Source organism: Tachyglossus aculeatus, chromosome 17 (genome assembly GCF_015852505.1).
Source record: "Tachyglossus aculeatus isolate mTacAcu1 chromosome 17, mTacAcu1.pri, whole genome shotgun sequence".
Taxonomy (NCBI): Eukaryota; Metazoa; Chordata; class Mammalia; order Monotremata; family Tachyglossidae; genus Tachyglossus; species Tachyglossus aculeatus.
Window position 1 is genome coordinate 52,015,236 of NC_052082.1, and position 16,054 is coordinate 52,031,289.

The window sequence follows — 16,054 nt, forward strand, 5'->3', positions numbered from 1 at the left end:
AGGTCTCCTGAGTCCCAGTCCTGTTCTCTTTCCACTAGGCAATGCTGCCACCCCTTCCGAAAGAGGGACCCCAAGCCCCGAGAGGACTGAAACCCACCCCCTACCCTCTTTTGATTGTATGTGCCAGGCACTGTATCAAGCACTGGGGTAGATGCAAGCTAATAGGGTTGGACACAGTCCCTGTCCCACATGGGCTCATAGTCTTAATCCCCATTTTACAGATGAGGCACAGAGAAGTTGTGACTTGCCCAAGTTCACACAGCAGACAAATTACAGAGCGAGATTAGAGCCCAGATCCTTGATTCTGAGGCCCGTGCTCCTTTCACTAGGCCATGCTGCTTCTCCCTTCTCCCTGGGATCCCCAAGTGACCAAACCTTGTTGACCTGGGGACTGTGATGGGGGCTGGAAAAGAGAGAGGGAGGGGGAACAGCAAACTAAAAGCCCCTAAATCCATCGTTTTCTGCTGGGTGCCACCTCTCCTCTGGCTGCCCCAGTGCACTTTGGGCCGTGAGAATCTGTAGTCTTAGAAAACAAACCCAAGCCTTTTTCACCCTGAGAGACTCCTGACTCAGGTCCTCCTCCAGATCTGCTCGTTAGTAGTAATTATGTCATTTATTATGGACTTCCATTTGGAAAATGATGGTGTAGATATAATATCAGTTTGGACACAGTCTGTGTCCCACGTGGGGCTCACAATCCATCTTAACCCCCTTTTACAGTTGAAAAAACCGAATCCCAGAGAGGTTAAGCGACTTATCCAAGGTCACCCAACAAACAGGCTAGTGACAGAACTAGCATTAGAACCCAGGTCCCTTAATTCCCAGTCCTGTGCTTGCCACACGAGGCCACCCTGCCTTTCAGTGTGAAAACCATCTCCTCCCTTATCTGTCCCATCCAAGGGGGACTTTGCTCTGAGTCGGAGAGGAGACCCTGTGGCAGGAGGGTGGGATTTTCAGATTCTGATCCGGTCCCTGGGCCCTGCGTTGGGTGGCATGAGCTCGTTATGATTCCTGTCCTCAGCTTTCCAGTGGAACCGTTAGGGCCGGCACTTAGTACCGGTGGAGTTGGTGAGGCTTCTGGGGAGAAGAAACCATTAGGCAGCTCCAGCAGTAACTAAGTTGGAGACACACACACACACACGCATGCATGCACGCACACAAACATACATTGCCTCCCCCCTTCTCCCTCCCCAACATTCCCACCACCCGATAACTTCCCCAACTGACTTCCTCCCCACCTTCTCTTCAGGCGCATAACATGGGGAAGGTTCCTTAACTGCGGACAGGCGTGCGTGTCACCAGACTACATCCTCTGTGAACGGTCCCTCCAGGACCAAATAGTGGAGAAGGTCAAAAAAGCCCTCAAGGTGAGTGCGGGATCTGAGAAACCCTCCGGTCAGCGCCGTTTCGTCGCAGCGGGCAGGGAGGCAGGGCAGTCCCTCATGAGCAAGTAATCCACAAAATTCAGACCACACAGAATGCATATTGGCGTCAGCTACACCGCTGCTTCTCCATGGCTCTCTCATAAAGAGCTACCTGGTTGAGCACTTAGCACAGTGCTCTGCATACAGTAAGCACTCAATCCAAATCATTGATTGACTAAAATGCATCTTTGGAGCCCAAGTTATCTGGCTAACGTGTAAGTGTTTAGTCACATAGGTGTGTAGACCCAACCTATGTGAGATTCAGGTTAATGTTTAATACCTGTGGGTTCTTTTGGGAGATAGTGTGGCCTAGGGGAAAGATCATAGGGCTGGGAGTCAGGAGACGCAGGTTCTTATCCCAGATCTGCCTCTGGCCTGCTCTGTGACCTTGGGTAACTCAAGTAACCTTTCTGAGCCTCAGTTTTCCCATCTATATAATGGAGATAAGCTACCTACTCTCCCTCCCTCTTAGATTGTAAGCCCCATGCAGGAGAGGGACCATGTCCAATCTGCTTATCCGGCCCAAATGTTTAGCACAGTGCTCAATGCTCTGCACATAGTAAGCGCTCAATAAATACAATTGAATGAATGAATAATTAAGCAGCAGATTTAGTAATTGTGGTATTTTGTAAGTATAAGTATAATAACAATAACAGATCACTGAGATGAATAATTTGGAGCCCAAATCGTTCCTCTGCCCACGTGACCCACCCCATGTGAGGAGCCCGTCAATCAGTCATAATTACTGAGTGCTTACGATGTGCAAAGCACTGTAATGAACAACTTGGGAGAGCACGATACAGCAGGGAGAGTACATTAAAACCTGAGCTTGTTGCAGGGGGGTGAACACTGTGATTCAAGGGCTGTGCGGGTGGGAAAGAGGACGGGTTTCCTATTGGAACAGAGCCCGTTCAGGCCTCTGAGCCAAGCCGCCCTCCCCTCAGGAATTCTACGGCGATGATGCCAAGAAATCGCGTGACTATGGAAGAATCATCAACACACGCCACTTCCAGAGGATCATGGGGCTGATCAAGGACCAGAAGATCGCATTCGGTGGGACCGGTGACCAGGCAGCTCGCTACATAGGTGCGGCCCCCGTGGGCCCCAGCCAGGAGGGTGGGCTTGGAGTTGGGGCTCAGCACCCCAGGCAGAGTGGTCCCTCAGCCCCTCTCAATCCTGGGGTGTTTTCTTGGCCGACAAGTTGGCCCAGGATCACGTAGCTGCCTGCACCTTAGATTTGCTCCCTGATCTCTGGACCACCCCCACAGAAGCAGGTTGTTTTGTCGATAACTCCCGAGATGGCCCAGTGAAGCCTTGCATCGCAACACTCTGCATTTCACCACAACGGTTTTCAGCTCTGAGTAGAGGCGCTTAGTCTTCAGGCTCACCGAGTAGCCTGCCTGCTCACTCCCGTGGAGTCACACAGTATTTCTAGTTAGGGGCCCCCCAGACCACACGACTGCTTTGGGGACCCCAGCTCTGTTGCTCCAGGAACTGGGTAGGTGATGTCACTGTGGCTCAGTGGAAAGAGCCAGGACTTTGGAGTCAGAGGTCATGGGTTCAAATCCCGGCTCCGCCACTTGTCGGCTGTGTGACTTTGGGCAAGTCACTTCACTTCTCTGGGCCTCAGTTCCCTCATATGTAAAATGGGGATTAAGACCGTGAGCCCCCCGGGGGACAACCTGATCACCTTGTAACCTCCCCAGCGCTTAGAACAGTGCTTTGCACATAGTAAGCGCTTAATAAATGCCATTATTATTATTATTATTATTATTATTATTATTATTATTATTATTTTATGTGGTCACGAGCTCAACATTATTAGGCTGTAGAAGCCAGAGGGATCTGAGGCTAGTTCCGAGTTCCTTATAGTGGCTCACAAAGGACCAAGCTCCCAGAGCCCTTCAGCCCTTGTCCACCACCTGGCCAAATTCAGTAACCTCATTCTTTCTCCACAATGCAGAGCAGACCAGGGACAGCAAGGGCTTTCTTAGTCCCCTGACAGCTGTCTTGGGGAGTATAAGAACCATATATCCTATTACCCCAAGGACTGGGCCTTTTTTATGGTATTTAAGTGCTTGCTCTGTGCCAGCCACTGTACTAAGTGCTGGAGTAGATATAAGCTAATCAGTTTGGACAGAGTCCCTGTTCCACATGGGGCTCAAAGTCCTAATCCCAATTTTACAGATGAGGGAACCGAGGCACAGGGAAGTTGTGACTTGCCCAAGGTGTCACAGCAGACAAGAAGCAGAACCGAGATTAGAACCCAGATCTTTCTGATTCCCAGGCCTGTGCTTTATCCACTAGGCCATGATACTTCTCTGTCTTTGCTTTCAGTGGGTTAATAGAGAGTAAAGGGAATCAGGTTGGGTTCCACTATTGGGCAAGTGGGCTGGTGACACTCTGCAAGGCTGCTTCAGTTAGTCCTGCCAAGCTCGCAGCCTACCCCATTCTAACCATTTTCTTGTTTCCCTTGATATTTCAGCCCCAACCATCCTCACGGATGTCGATCCCGAGTCCAAGGTAATGCAGGAAGAGATCTTCGGTCCTGTCCTTCCCATTGTCTGTGTGAAAAGTTTGGAAGAGGCGATTGAGTTTCTCAACCAGCGGGAGAAGCCTCTGGCCCTCTACGCATTCTCCCGCAATGATAAGGTATCTCTGAGAACCCCAGGAACATTACCTGTTTTTTAGCCCCCTTCCCTTCCTTCCTACTCCAATCCAATGCTTCCTTTGAAAATGAGGATAAAATATCTGTTCTACCTCCTGCTTAGACTGTGAACCACCATGTAGGACAGGGACTGTATCCGCCCTGGTTGCCTTGTACACTTAGTGCAGTGCTAAGCACCAGTAAGCACTTAACATAACGATAATAATAATAATGATAATTGTGATATTTGTTGAGCACCTACTATGTCCCAGGCACTGTTCTAAGCACTGGGGAATACACAAGATAATCAGATCCCGCATGAGGATCACAGTCTAAGTTGGAGGGAGAAAAGGTACTGAATCCCCATTGTGCAGCTGAGGGAACTGAGGTGCAGAAAAGTGAATAGACTTGCCCAAGGTCACGGTCACAGAGCTGGGGTGAGAACCCATGTCCTCTGACTCCCGGGCTTGTGCCCTTTCCAATAGACAACACTGTTTCCTGTGGTCACAGTTATTATCCTGGTGGTTATTATTATTATTATTGTCATTATTGGTTCAGAAAAGAGCCTCCCTGGGCTGCTTCCTGCTTGGGCAACAGGAGAAGAGGGCACTCTGAGGTCTTCCGGGAAAGTTACTCTGAGGGTGCTGTTTTTCAGGTGATTAAGAAGATGATTGCAGAGACCTCCAGTGGGGGATTCACTGGAAATGATGTAATTGTACACTTCTCGGTCCCCTCTCTGCCCTTTGGTGGTGTTGGTGAGTACGATCAATCCAGTAACCAGTGGCATTTATTGAGTACCAAATGTGGGCAGAGCATTATGACAAGCATTTGGGATGAAACAGCAGATAAGGCACTGTCCCTGCCCTCAAGGAGCTTAAAGTCTAATTCCTTTCTGCCAAGTCATTTGCTCTTTGGAAAGATAGCACCAAGAGGTGGAGTGTCACCCTTACTCCCACAGTGCCCGAACATCCGTCACACACCTGCCCTGCTGCAAGAAACCTCGGGAGTAATAATAATAATAATGTCGGTATTTGTTAAGCGCTTACTATGTGCAAAGCACTGGGGTAGGTACAAGGTAATCAGGTTGTCCCACGAGGGGCTCACCGTCTTCGATGAGGGAACTGAGGCCCAGAGAAGTGAAGTGACTTGCCCAACGTCACACAGCTGACAAGTGGCGGAGCCAGGATTTGAACCCACGACCTCTGACTCCAAAGCTCATGCTCTTTCCACTGAGCCAGTGACTTGGGAGCTCCCCACTGTGAAGGAACCTTCCCCCCTCCTTGGAATCCTTTTCCCTGGGCTCAGCACAGACGGTGTCCAGGGAGTGGGTTGAAGGGCATTTGGGCAGCAGACCCTGTTGGCGCATGCTCGCTAGGTAACCCCCTCAAGTGTGGGTTTGGCACAGGAAGTTCACTACCACGAGCCATTGTGTAGGTTGACAGTGTGGGCAGCCTCAGGAGATGTGTGGAGCCATTCCCAGAGAAGTAGCCCGTACTGTGGAGGTGGAGGAGAAGTGAAGGATTTAGAGTCAAAGGCTAGGGATGTCCTATGAAACCCGTTCTCCATCTATCTCTCCCTCTCCCTTAAACTGTGAGCCCCATACGAAACAGGGACCCTGTCCTACCTTATCATCTTGTATCTGCCCCAGTGTTTAGCACAGTGCGTGATACATTGTAAGTGCTTAACAAACACCGTAAGCATTATTAACATCCGAACTATGACAATGGATGTCCAGCAGGCCACCGTCACACTGGGTTCTTCTGGGAGCCTCCCGCTGAGTCGCACTGTTTCCAAGCAGCCCGTTGCTATTGTCCAAATCAAGGCGCTGGGCCGAATGGACATTTGGTCTGACCCAGTAATGACCCCATGGATACGGCACAGTCCTGGGAGTCAGAAGGTCATGGGTTCTAATCCTGGTTCCTCCATTTGTCTGCTGTGTGACCTTGGGCAATTGACTTCGCTTCTCTGTACCTCAGTTCCCTCCATCAAAATGGGGCTTAGGACTGTGAGCCCTGTGTGGGACAGGGACTGTGTTCAACCCAATTGTCTTGTATCTACCCCAGCACTTAGAACAGTTCCTGGAATATAGTAAGCACTTACCAAATATGACAATTACTATTAATACTATTACCTCAAGCTCCATGTGAGGTAGGGACTGTAAGTCCTGTGATACTTCAGAGACTTTTACCTGTAACTCGTATGTTCTCCAAGATGCAGAGACAGCAGGGACCCCCACCCAGAACCTTTGCCCCCAGAATGTCAGTTCCATTCAAGATCATTTTGTCCAGTCCCCTGCCTCCAGCAGGAGGGCGTGTTCCACCCCTGGAGCGGCTAGCCAGCCTGTTTTCTCTCCTCCCCTGGCTAGGGAAACCAACAGACTGACACTGAGCTTGTATTTCTTGCTTTTATTCCCGTTTAGGGCAGAGCGGCATGGGCTGCTACCACGGCAAGAAGAGTTTTGAGACCTTTTCTCACCGCCGCTCCTGCCTGATCAGGGCCCTGAAGAACAGTAGTGAGATCAAAGTCAGATACCCGCCGAGCCCCCTCAAGGTAACCCTATCCCTCTTTCCAGGCCTGAGCGGAGGCCGGATCACCAGCAACGTGGGAGGCCCAGGGCAGGGCAGGTGGGGAGACCTCCCCCACAGCTCGGGCGGGCGGGACGATGGTCCAGTTTTCCAGTGGTCTGTCTCCTGTTTGGAATGGATTTGTCACCAGGGTCCTTTATGCCTGCAATTTTTTTTATTTTCAATCTCCATTCTCCCTGTGCCGTAGCTTCTGCCGCAAAAGCCCACAGCTTGAGCAGAATCTGGGTTCACAAGGACCCAGGAGGGGAAGGCAAAGCTACTAGAGCAAGTGTGTGTTGGGAGGGTTAGGCCCATTAGCCTCTCCCCACCCCAGCAGCCTGTTCCAGGTTCTGCAGATTTCCAGGAAGAACTTTCTCATGTGTTCTCATGATGCCATTACATTACACGAGGAAACCTGCACAATGTGTTTACATTGCTGCCAAGTGGACATAGGGATGTCTGGTCTTCTTTTGTGCTACCAGGGGCCTCCTTCCCAATAACACTGGCATCGGTTCTCTGGACCAACCCCACAGGGTGGGACCTTGAGGAGCACAGAGCCTGCACATCCTAGACCACCTCGGTGATTTTCTGAATGGAAAAGGAATAGAGGGTAAAAGCACAGGGTGGTGTTGAGACGCCCCCGGAACAGCGAGGCCTGGCTTCTGCCTGACCTAATGGAAGGGCCTAAGGGACGCAGGCTCTAGTCCTGGCTCCTCCACTTGCCTACTATGTGACCTTGGGCAACTCTCTTAACCTATCTGGGTCTCAGTTTCCTTATCTGTAAAATGGAGATACAATACCCATTCTCCCTCCCACATGGACTGTGAGCCCTGAGAGGGACAGGGATGCCAATCGGGCTATCTTTTATTTACCCCATCACCGAGCAGGGTGCTTGGCACACAGTAAGTACTCAATAAATCCCTGTATCTTTACTTCCCAAGGGCGATAAAGCATATCAGTTTTGTTTTTGTTTTTATGGTATTTGCTTACTGTGTGTCAAGTACTGTTCTAAGTACTGGGGTAGATAGGAGTTCTTATCAAGGTGGACACAGTCCCTATCCCACATGAGGCTCACAGTCTAAACTGGAGGGAGGAGTATTTAATCCCCATTTTACAGACGAGGTAACTGAGGCACAGAGAAGTTAAGTGACTTGCCCTAGGTCACAAGCAAGCAATTGGCATAGCCGAAATTAGAACCCAGGTTTTCTGACTCCAGACCCGTGTTCTTTCCACTAAGCTGCCCAGTACCCTCAAGTCCTCTGGCGAATGTACCACATGGCACTCTAGTCTAATGAACCAACTCTCCTTGTTCTGGGAAGAGGGTAGATCCGGCTCCATGTGGCAGCCTGGAACAGAGGTGTCCAACTACCAACTAATTTATGGCAGCTCTATGCTGTGCCACCCCAGGGCCTGCCCGTTGAAGCTGTTGACTGGCAAGGGCATCCACCTTGCCCGACTGATAAGGGTAATGAGCTGGGAATGACTGTCAGGTTGCTTTTGCCCTTGTTGGCCGTTAGAAACTAATCCCTCTCCCTCCCTCTCTCCCCTCAGGTGGCTCCCAAATGAAGACCAGGCCACCCCCACCATACATGCCTACTCAGCTGTCTTTGAGAAAAATTCTTCCTTTTCATGAAAATATGAAACACCACACATCCAAGTTGACCCCTTTCCACGAGAGCAGAAATCCTTGTCTCACCAGCAGAAGAACAGGCTTCCCCTCACTCTTCAGGCTTAATGGCCCGAAGAGTAGCAGATGCCTCTTTGGGCATTAATGGGCATTCACAGATTCATCTCAGGAGAGGCTCCTGCTCAACTGATCAAGAAATCCCTTTCAGAACCTCTCCATATCCTACCCGTCTCCATTTTGCTAGCTGCCAATTTGTTAAGTTTCACTCTTAAGGGCTGTTGGAACTGTCTAGCACCAGCTAGATTTTTATTTAAGGAATGCTGTTGAAGGCATAGCTACTAGCAGGTCTTCCTGCTGTGGAGCTGTCTCGCTGCAGGTTACCATAATCCAAGGAAGCTGAGAGGTTTCCCCCAGGTTTTTGAAGTGTTTGGTGGTCAGAGTTAAGATTTTTATTCTCCCCAAGAAGTTCCCCCGGGTTTTTGAAGTGTTTGGGGGTCAGAGTTAAGATTTTTATTCTCCCCTTAATTTCCCATCTAGGGAGTGATATGAAATGATTCTCCATTCTGAGCTGTTTGCAGTGTCTAAGGTGTGAATTGTCTCCACCTTTCCCCAATAAAATAAATAATAGGGAAAAAAAGAGAAATGAATTGGCTTAAGGGAGATGTAGCCAATAGCTTAATATTTCTAACTGGCAGCCTGAGGAACAAAACATGAAGCCTGGTTTTACAGCCATTAAAATTGATACAAGTTTATGTACGACCAAGCCATTCCAATAGGCTGACATGGAAACAAGATTATCAGACTTAAAGTGGAATATGCTCTATGATCGTAGAGAATAGTGACGCCTTCAGCAACATGGTAACTTTCTTTTCTTAGTAACATTTATTTTTAATTTGCTTTCTACCTTAGGGCCTGGTGAATAACTGCTCTGTTTTGAAATGTGCTAAGCAAATGTATAAAGTTCATAATTTAAAATGGTCATATTAGTGGTCTTACTTTGCCTTTCAGCAACTCTGTCCCCTCACAGTTCTTTTCTGTCTCCAACTCTCTTTCTGGATCTCCCTGAAGGACTGCAGAGGAGCAGGGGGACAGAAGATAAGTACTCAAAGTATGGGACGCTGTTCCTTTGTGGACCTGGGGAAAATACACTGCTAAAAAGTGGAGATTCCCCCTCCTCCAGAGAGTCCGCCATGACTGATTGAAACCATAAGGAAAGTTCGGGGTCAGAACACTGATCTGTCTGGTCCAATGTGCTATCTCTGCCAGTGGCTTGAAGGAACTGTGTGATGGTTGCCCTTCTTAGCATCCAACTTCATGGCTATTTATGGACCGTTTAGCTTCTCTAACTTCTTCTGTCAGTTCTGCTTTCACAACATGGTTAAAATCTGCCCTTTCCTATCTGGCCAAACTGCTACCACGCTGATCCAGGCACTTAGCCTACCCCACATTGACTACTGTATCACCTCTTCTTTGACCTCCCAGCCTCCTCTTTCTCCCCATTCCAGTCCATACTTCACTCTGTCGCATGGGTCACTTATCAACAAAAACATTCAGGCCATGTCTTCCCACTCCTCAAGAACCTCCAGTGGCTCCTCTTCCACCTCCGCATCAAACAGAAATTCCTTACCGTCGGCTTTAAAGCAGTCAATCGGAAAGAGCACAAGTCCCGACAGAAATTGTTTATCCTGACAATTGAGGCAGACAAGCCCTGCCCGAGCCAGGAATCACCTCCGGCTGGCCTGGGATCCAGCAAGGGAAGGGGTGGCAGAGGTGAGGCCTCAACGCTAAGTCCCGTTGGTTAGTTCTGAGGCCAACGGAGGTGATGTTGAGGCCGGCAGAGGAGCTGCTGGGGTGGGCGAAGGGGCTGGTGAGGCAGTTTTAGTGGCTTTTGGGGCTGGTGGGTGGGCTGCTGGGATGGGCAGAGGGGTCTCTGGGGCTGGCGGAGGGATTGCTGGGCCCACTTGGGCTGGCAGAGGGGTCACTGGGCCCGGCAGAGGGGCTGCTTGAGCTGCTGGGGCTGGACATGTGGCCGGCAGGGTGGGAAAAAAGGGGGATCAGGCCCCACTCTAATCAATCAATCAATCGTATTTATTGAGCGCTTACTATGTGCAGAGCACTGTACTAAGCGCTTGGGAAGTACAAATTGGCATCACATAGAGACAGTCCCTACCCAACAGTGGGCTCACAGTCTAAAAGGGGGAAACAGAACAGAACCAAACATACCAACAAAATAAAATAAGTAGGATAGAAATGTACAAGTAAAATAAATAAATAAATAAATAGAGTAATAAATATGTACAACCATATATACATATATACAGGTGCTGTGGGGAAGGGAAGGAGGTAAGACGGGATGGAGAGGGGGACGAGGGGGAGAGGAAAGAAGGGGCTCAGTCTGGGAAGGCCTCCTGGAGGAGGTGAGCTCTCAGCAGGGCCTTGAAGGGAGGAAGAGAGCTAGCTTGGCGGATGGGCAGAGGGAGGCCATTCCAGGCCCGGGGGATGACGTGGGCCGGGGGTCGATGGCGGGACAGGCGAGAGCGAGGTACAGTGAGGAGATTAGCGGTGGAGGAGCGGAGGGTGCGGGCTGGGCAGTAGAAGGAGAGAAGGGAGGTGAGGTAGGAGGGGGCGAGGGGATGGACAGCCTTGAAGCCCAGGGTGAGGAGTTTCTGCCTGATGCGCAGATTGATCGGTAGCCATTGGAGGTTTTTGAGGAGGGGAGTAATATGTCCAGAGCGTTTCTGGACAAAGATAATCCGGGCAGCAGCATGAAGTATGGATTGAAGTGGAGAGAGACATGAGGATGGGAGATCAGAGAGAAGGCTAGTGCAGTAGTCCAGACGGGATAGGATGAGAGCTTGAATGAGCAGGGTAGCGGTTTGGATGGAGAGGAAAGGGCGGATCTTGGCAATGTTGCGGAGCTGAGACCGGCAGGTTTTGGTGACGGCTTGGATGTGAGGGGTGAACGAGAGAGCGGAGTCGAGGATGACACCAAGGTTGCGGGCTTGTGAGACGGGAAGGATGGTAGTGCCGTCAACAGAGATGGGAAAGTCAGGGAGAGGACAAGGTTTGGGAGGGAAGACAAGGAGCTCAGTCTTCGACATGTTGAGCTTTAGGTGGCGGGCGGACATCCAGATGGAGATGTCCTGAAGGCAGGAGGAGATGTGAGCCTGGAGGGAGGGGGAGAGAGCAGGGGCAGAGATGTAGATCTGGGTGTCATCAGCGTAGAGATGATAGTTGAAGCCGTGGGAGCGAATGAGCGAATCACTCTAGCACTGAGAGCAACTTGGTTTGCTGGAAAGGGCACAGAGCTGGGAAGCAGAAGACCCAGCTTCTATTCCCAGCTCACACACTTTCTGGGTGACCTTGGGGAAGTCACTTAAAAAAGATCTGTGCCTCAGTTTCCCCATATGTAAAATGGGGGTAAAGTACTTGGTTTTTTTTATGACATTTTATTAAGCGCTTACTATGCACAAAGCACTGTTCTAAGCGCTGGGGAGGTTACAAGGAGATCAGGTTGTCCCACGGGGGGCTCACAGTCTCAATCCCCATTTTACAGATGAGGTAACTGAGGCACGGAGAAGTGAAGGGACTTGCCCAAAGTCACACAGCTGACAATTGGCGGAGCCGGGATTCGAACCCATGACCTCTGACTCCAAAGCCCAGGCTCTTTCCACTGAGCCACGCTGCTTCTCTCTCCCTCTTTGATTATGAGTCATGCAAGGCACAGACTGTGTCCAGTTTAACTATTTTGTATCTACCCCAGTGCTTACCACAATGTTTGGCACATTATCCTTAATACCTTCAGAACATAGAGAAACAGCCTGGCCTAGTATAGGGCGTGGGCTCGGGAGTCAGAAGGACCTGGGTTCTAATTCTGCCACTGCCACAAACCTGCTTTGTGGCCTTGGGGCAAGTCACTTCACTTCTCTGTGCTTCAGTGACTTCATCTGACAGAACAGTGCTTGGCACATAGTAGGTGCTTAAAAATACCTTAAAAACCCAAAAACCTGTATGATTATTGTTATATGAAAGGGAAAGGTTGAAGGAGTGGGTTGCAGAATGAGGTGGGCAGGAGAACATGGAGAGAGAACATGAGAAGCATCATGGCCTGGTGGATAAAGCGTGGGTCTGGGGGTCAAAAGGACCCGGGTTCTAATGCTGGCTCCACCACTTGTCTGCTGTGTGATCATGGGCAAGTCACTTCACTTCTCTGTGCCTCAGTTAGGGCATCTGGAAAATGGGGATTAAGACTGTGAGCTCCATGTAGGACTGGGATTGTGCCAACCCGATTTGCTTGAATCCCCAGTGCTTAGCATAACATAGAACATAATTAATATAACTTAGTAAGTTCTTAACAAATGCCAGTATTATTATTGTTGTTGTTTTTGTTGTTATTATTGTAAAGGAAGAAGGGAGGCCAGGTCCAGCCTTGGCCCCCAAGGTGAGGGCTGGTTCTTCACAGTGGGCAGGGACAGCGGGGGGGTCTGACAGGCGTGGTGTCACGGTCGAGAACCGGTCCTGTTGATGGATTGTTTGGAGTTGCTGGCTCAGCTGTGCCATGGTGACTTCTGACTGTGTGTTTACCGGCCAAGTTTGAGAAGCTTAAAGATTAGCTTGGGCTGAGCCAAAGCCAGGTCTTGACTGTGCCAGAAACTGCAAAAGCCTCTTACGGCCCGGATAAACACTTTGTTCTTCTGTGATTTCTCCTCGCCCCTATGTACACACAGGACTGTGTGTCTGTGTGTGTGTCTGTGTGTTGGGGGTGGCTCTGACCTTGCAGTATCGGACGTGGGGCCTGGAAATCGGAAAACAGGGCCCACAGGCGGAGAGGGTGACTAGAGGACCTGGACCCTTTCATCATCATCATCAATCGTATTTTTTGAGCACTTACTATGTGCAGAGCACTGTACTAAGCGCTTGGGAAGTACAAATTGGCAGCATATAGAGACAGTCCCTACCCAACGGTGGGCTCACAATCTAAAACTCCTCACTTTTGGATAGCAGTGGCAGCGGCTCTGAGTGTGGGTAGGGACTGTCTCTATATGTTGCCAATTTGTACTTCCCAAGCGCTTAGTACAGTGCTCTGCACATAGTAAGCACTCAATAAATACGATTGATGATGATGATGATGAGTGCCAAGACAGCCCCCTGAGGCAGACTTGGTTGCATGTCCAAGAAGATTAAATCCCAGAGACCCCTTTGGCCTCAGCTATCCAGAGCATTCTAATCCGTTGGGCTCTGGGCTAAACGGGCTCATCGTATTGACTAACTCATCTCCAACTTCCCAGTTAACATAGCCAGGTATGTTAGCAATAGGACTCTATTAGATCATCATCATCATCAATCGTATTTATTGAGCGCATACTGTGTGCAGAGCACTGTACTAAGTGCTTGGGAAGTACAAGTTGGCAACATATAGAGACAGTCCCTAATATACCCGTCTAGCAGATCCTCATCTTCGGAACTAGCCAGGTTTGATGTCAGGGAAGATGTGGGGAATGGTTGGCACCTCGGGCTTCAGGCTTCCCCATAGAAGATTCTTATATACGGGGGACAAGGGTCCCCATCTTCTCTACCTGGGCCGACCATTTGCCCCTGTGTTTTGCTACCTGTTGTCCAGATTAGACTGTAAGCTCCTTGAGGGCAGGGATCGTACCTACCAACTTTATTGTTCATTCATTCAATCGTATTTATTGAGCGCTTACTGTGTGCAGAGCACTGTACTAAGCGCTTGGGAAGTACAAGTTTGCAACATATAGAGACGGTCCCTACCCAACAGCGGGCTCACAGTCTAGAAGGGTAGATACAAGTTAATCAGTTCGGGCACAGTTCCTGTCCCAGATGGGGCTCACACTCTTAATGTTCTCTCCCAAGATCTGCCCACATAAAGAGCTCAATCGATTGATTGATTGGTCATTTATCCTGAAGGTTCCTTTTGCCTACTACTTCTGCCTCAACTTACGTGCTTAAACTCTCGCTGTCTTGCCTCCGCGTGGTTTAGGGTTTACCTGCTTAGAGGCAGAGGCCTGCACCAGATGATCTCTCAAGGTTATTCCATCTCCAGGATTTACCCACAAGACCCTCCTTGTTGGAAACAAAGGTTGGATGGCTTGGCTGGGTTTCCCTGGACACTATCTAATAATGCCTGAGTCCGGGACTTCCCCCTGGGCCCCATGTTATCCTGAAGAAGCCGAGCTGGCCCCCGTGCTCATGTTTAGCAGCATTTTCCAATCAAAAGGAGTAGTTGCTTTGTCATCTGGGCTGTACAGAGTTGCCACCCCCATTGCCGTTGTTTAGCATGCCAGAGGTGGGTCTCTGACCTGGCAGTGTACCCCTGCCCCCCAGCTCGTTACATACTCGGTATCCCCATGAAAACATGCCCTGCAGGGCCCAGGGAGCTTGAGTGGGGCCGCTGGCACCAGACTCAGATCTTCTGCACAGGCCCGAGGTTTCGTTCCCATCACAAGTCTCCTCTTGTCCAAAGCCTCTGAGGCCTTTTGGGTCTGGAGTGAGCCCAGAGAGTACCTGGGCAATATTTCCATCACAGCCCCCCAACCTGAGCCTGCAAGTGTGGCTTCCCAGTTCTCAATTGAGCTGGTCCAAGCGTTTCCTCTTTCTAGAAAGCTGGGTCCTGCCCTCATCCCCACCCCACACAGGCCTACTCTCTAGTGGTGGCAGGGAGGAGGGAGGTACCTCTGTGCCCAGCCCTAGACTGACCCACTCTCCCTGCTTCTGACGGGGGAGGGCAGGGCTGCCCAGGAGTCAGCGGGGGGAGCGGGCATGAGCCCAGGCCTTCCTGGCACCCAAGAGACGTTTCCCCACTGGCAGGGTCCTCTTGGTCCCGTCCATCCAGAGACTGCCCAGCCTAGAGCCACCCAGGGATCCCGGAAGCCCAGCAAGGCTTGGTGGCCCCCTGGGTCAAGCCGGGGGCCCAAGGAAGTAAGACCTGTGCTGACAGGGATTGAGTAAGGCCTGGATGGCAAGCAGGGAAAGTGAGGCACTTGTCCCGGGGCAGTGGTTGCATCACAGAGTGTTGCTGGGAGGAGGAATCCGGATGAACGACTAACCGGGAGGCGGCCCATGGCGTCACGGCTGCGGTGGGCAAGACCCGGTGCAAGTGCCAGGGCGATTTCAATGGGAACCGGCTATTGCCCCAGGCTGGATATGGGCCACCAGGGAGTTGTGTGGCAAGGTGACCCAGGAGGCAGGTACAGTGACTTCAGGCTGGTGCGTCACCACCTACGGGGAGAGAGAGGGCGTGGTCTGGCAGGGGGCTAGCCTCCGGGGAGACGGGGTAGGGAAGGTGGGAGATGGGCTGTGAGGTCAAGAGCCAGGGGTGTGGTGGATGGGAGTGGAATCTGGGGGCAGGGGGGCCTGAGGAGCAGGGATCAATTCTTGTATCTGCAGCTGTAAGAGGTGTGGCGGGTGTGTGTGTGTGTGTGTGCTCTGGAGGGGCTGGGATCAGAAGGTGAAGCCTTACTGGGTGTTGGATCTCGCAGCCCAGGAGCTGGGTGGACATCAGGCGCAGGCCTGTCCCTCCACCTGGAAGCGTCTCACCCCAGGGGCTCTCCAGCCTGACCTCATGGATCCTCTGAGTGAAATTTGGGATTGGGGGGCCACAGGTGTGTTGGGGCTCCCCTTGCTGGCCAGCCTGATTCATTCATTCATTCATTCAATCGTATTTATTGAGCACTTACTGTGTGCAGAGCACTGTAGTAAGCGCTTGGGAAGTACAAGTTGGATGCTGCCCTATACACAGGTGTCCTTCTCATCATTGCTGCCCCTTGTTGGG

The 16,054-nt window shown here is 50.8% G+C and overlaps 1 protein-coding gene across 3 annotated transcripts in view; it reads left to right on the plus strand.

Moving 5' to 3' along the window:
- Positions 1-9,243, plus strand: part of ALDH3A1 (aldehyde dehydrogenase 3 family member A1) — a 31,522-nt gene extending 22,279 nt beyond the window's left edge. For all 3 annotated transcript variants that reach the window (XM_038759062.1, XM_038759064.1, XM_038759063.1), the window contains 6 exons: positions 1,250-1,367; positions 2,369-2,510; positions 3,910-4,076; positions 4,727-4,826; positions 6,491-6,621; positions 8,187-9,243. In XM_038759062.1, the coding sequence (XP_038614990.1) occupies positions 1,250-1,367; positions 2,369-2,510; positions 3,910-4,076; positions 4,727-4,826; positions 6,491-6,621; positions 8,187-8,201 (673 nt within the window). In that variant the 3' untranslated portion in view covers positions 8,202-9,243. The remainder of the gene's footprint in view (positions 1-1,249; positions 1,368-2,368; positions 2,511-3,909; positions 4,077-4,726; positions 4,827-6,490; positions 6,622-8,186) is intronic.
- Positions 9,244-16,054: the final 6,811 nt, after the last annotated feature.